Source organism: Sphaerodactylus townsendi, linkage group LG02, assembly GCF_021028975.2.
Source record: "Sphaerodactylus townsendi isolate TG3544 linkage group LG02, MPM_Stown_v2.3, whole genome shotgun sequence".
NCBI classification, from domain to species: domain Eukaryota; kingdom Metazoa; phylum Chordata; class Lepidosauria; order Squamata; family Sphaerodactylidae; genus Sphaerodactylus; species Sphaerodactylus townsendi.
In genome coordinates this window covers 166,184,090-166,187,356 of record NC_059426.1, presented here as the reverse complement: position 1 = coordinate 166,187,356, position 3,267 = coordinate 166,184,090, and the positions used below count along the sequence as shown (strand labels likewise).

At 51.6% G+C, this 3,267-nt stretch overlaps 2 protein-coding genes across 2 annotated transcripts in view; one reads left to right on the top strand and one right to left on the bottom strand.

Annotated features, from left to right (window-relative positions):
• The window catches only part of LOC125426390 (inverted formin-2-like), a 100,915-nt gene extending 99,225 nt beyond the window's left edge, over positions 1-1,690 (bottom strand). The window contains exon 1 of the mRNA XM_048484647.1: positions 1,389-1,690. The gene's annotated coding sequence lies outside the window, so the exon portion shown is untranslated. The remainder of the gene's footprint in view (positions 1-1,388) is intronic.
• The window catches only part of LOC125426389 (inverted formin-2-like), a 54,531-nt gene extending 52,551 nt beyond the window's left edge, over positions 1-1,980 (top strand). Inside the window, exon 17 of the mRNA XM_048484646.1 lies at positions 1,468-1,980. Coding sequence (XP_048340603.1) covers positions 1,468-1,980 — 513 coding nt within the window. The remainder of the gene's footprint in view (positions 1-1,467) is intronic.
• The last annotated feature ends 1,287 nt before the right edge of the window (positions 1,981-3,267 follow it).

The window sequence follows — 3,267 nt, the reverse complement described above, 5'->3', positions numbered from 1 at the left end:
GCTGGCAGGGGATGATGGGAACTGTAGTCCATAACATCTGGAGGGCCGCGAGTTTGACACCTGCAACCTAGTGCAACAAAAGTTGTTTAATCATGGTGGGGGAGGGCGGCCACCCATACGGGGGATGGGGTGGTGGTGGAAAACTCAGATTTTGCACTGGGCTACATTTTCCCTAGATATGCCCCATAGAATTTTTCTAAGGCTAAAACTGTAAAGAGAGGGAACTGAAAACCTTTTAGCCAAGATTAGCCAAACCTGGGGTTGACCAAAGTCTCTCGTTTCCTGGCTTAAAGGTTGCGGCCTTGGATCAGCCACAGAAGCAGAACAGACCACAGGGTTCATCATCTACGTTAAGTCCATACTGGGTGGTCTAGTTTTGTTCAACGCACGTTAGGCGGTCTAGTTCTGTTCAACGCATATCGATGAGCCTTTGAATCCCCTGCGTGTTCGACCAGTTGGATAAAGGTGTCTTAAATAAAAATGAAATCAGTGAATCAAAGCACTCCACTGTTAAGAAAAAAACCCTGAATGGCGAATGATACCAAACAAGAAGTGTATGATTTGATATTAGGACTGGCATTTAGTAAGAGAGGTCTTGGAACATAAATATATCTGTCAAATGCCTTTTAATTATTAATGTCTTTTTTATAAAGGCTATTTATCTCTGAAAAAAACATTATGTAAGATATGTTTGCAACAATTATTTCAGCTCTCTTCATGCCCAGAATTGGAACGAAGCTAAGATCCGGGTTCTGTTTTTATAATTTTGTTTCCTTTCTTTTTCTGTTATTGAAAAGTCAACAATTCCAATTTTTAAAAAGGATGGGGAAACAAAGTATTCTATTCCTTTCAAGAACTGCAGAGATAGACTCTTGTCAGTCTGCCTCTCCATCCGTCCATCCATAGTCACAACATGTACACCAGGTTGCAACCTTGCTGTTGATGCTAACAAATTCTAGCATCTCTCGCTACCTGCCCTTTCCTAAACCCATATAGCCATCCTTGTCAGCTTAGAAGGCTTCCTTTCATTCGCCAGGCACCCACGGCAAGGGAGAAGAGAAATGCACCCATTTTCACACAACCCGGATTCCGAGTAGGGCGCAGGGAGAGACGAGACCTTAAGGAAGAAGGCCCTCTTCGGCCAACTTCAGTCAAGCCCTCGCCCCCCCAAACAAGCTCTGGAGCATCTCAGCTGTCAATGTGGGCAGCAGATCAAGCAAAGCCGCACTTTATTTTACAGAAAAGAGGGGGGGGGGGACTGGAACAACCCAACGGGGCTCGGAGGACTGTCATCCCCCCCCCTCCCCCAAACGCAGAGAACCGAACTGATCCTGCCATCGAGAAGCGACCCGATCCCGAAACCTGGCGCGTAAAAACTGCGATCTTACCCAAGAGGCGAACTTCTCTGTGCTGTTCTTTTTCTCTTCCAAGCGGCGGCTTCTTCTCTTCCTTCCTTGGCAGGTTTAGGACAGCAGCGACATCCTGGGGTCCTCCAGCCCCGTGCGCCCCCCCCCCCCTTTCCCGGATCCAGTGAGTTCCGGCGCGCGCCACCCGGCCCGAAAAGGATCGCAGAGCCAGAACCGGCCAGCCGAGAGCGCGCGGCGAGCTGATCCGGGCAGCGGCAGGGACTCTCTCTGGGGCTGGGAGGGAGCCCGGGGGAAGGAGCCCGCCCTGCCCTGCCTTGCCCTGCCCGCGGGCCCACGTGGAAGGCGTGGGGAGGAGGAGGGACGGGCGCCGGCTTGGAGAAGGGAAAGGGCTCCGGAGCGCACGCAGGGCGGAGCCTCGCCTGCCTTCTCCGGGGCGCTGGCCGCCTCTCGGGCCTCCTTCATTCGTGGACCCTCCCCCGGGTCCGGGTGGCGTTTCAGACAAGCCATCCGTCGACACGTGAACGTCTGCCCGGCCTGGATGGGCCCCGACAGCCCGCACCTTTTCCCCGCTTGGCACGGGAACCGCATCGGTTCCCACGTCCCCCTTGGGTGACTTCGGAAAGGCGCCCAGGGCAGGATCAGAAGGGGGGGGGGGGCTGTAAAAGGTTCGGTCTCCTTCAAACGGGCCGGTCCCGGCTAGACAGAAGGTTCCGCCGGCGCCTGGATCCGAATTGGATAGCTAGAGCGTCTAGTCTGAGCATGTGCAGAGTGCAGATCGTGCCCTACAATTTAGGCCGCCTCCAGTAGGGATCCCAAAAGGCCGTCCGGAAACAGTCTGTCTGTCTGTCTGTCCTGTCTGTCTGTCTAAATAAATAAATAAATAAAATGACTAAATAAATAATAAGTAAATTAAAACATTCTAAATATAAAATTTTTAAAAATTCCACTCTTTTTGAGCCAGATTGCCATAATGTGGTGCAGTGGGTAAAAAGGGTGGACTCTAATCTGGAGAACCGGGTTTGTTTCCCCACTCCTCCACATGAGCGGTGCATGGACTCTGATTTGGTGAACTGGGTTTGTTTCCCCGCTCCTCCACGTGAGGCCTGCTGGGTGACCTTGGCTGAGTCGCAGTTCTCTCAGAACTCTCTCAGCCCCACCAGCCTCACAAGGTGTTCGTTGTGGGGAGGGAAAGAAAAGAAGTTTGAGGTTCCTTCAAGGTGGAAAAAAGCTGGTAGAAATCCAAACTCCTCCTTCTCCTCCTCCTCCACACTCTCTCAAAACTGCTGAATTTCAAGAAGAAAAGAAATGCCAGTTGTCAGTTCTGTCTGGAAACAATTTGTTCTGTTAGGAAAGCTGGACCCCAGATCCTCAATATATGTGGACTGTGCAGTTTAGTCAGATCCAGTCTTGGCCAGGGCTGTGGGAGGGGGTGGGGGAGGATTAGTGTGGGCATCACACAGTCCTCCCTTCTGCTGAGGGGCGAGGGAAACATAGCATTATGGTGTCCATTCTCACGGTCATTTCCAACTCCAGATTCCCAGGAAGTGGCCAGCCATCTTTGCCTGTGTGTTCCTCCATCCCCGCTCTGTGCCTGTTCAGAGGCACTTTTGACTTTTCTTTCAGACGTTTGGAGCTGCCTCATTGCATTATAGAGGACCATGCCTCTAGCCATCTATGCATCTATTGAAGGCCCCTTCCGCACATGCAGAATAATGCATTTTCAATCCACTTTCAATGCACTTTGCAACTGGGCGGAATAGTAAAATCCACTTGCAAACAAATGTGAAAGTGGATTTAATCTAGATACAACCAAGGGCCTTTCCCCACTCCCATCGGTCCCCTCTATGCTGGGCGCTGCTCTCCCAGCCACGCCTTGCATCATCTGGCGCCAGCCCGGCCG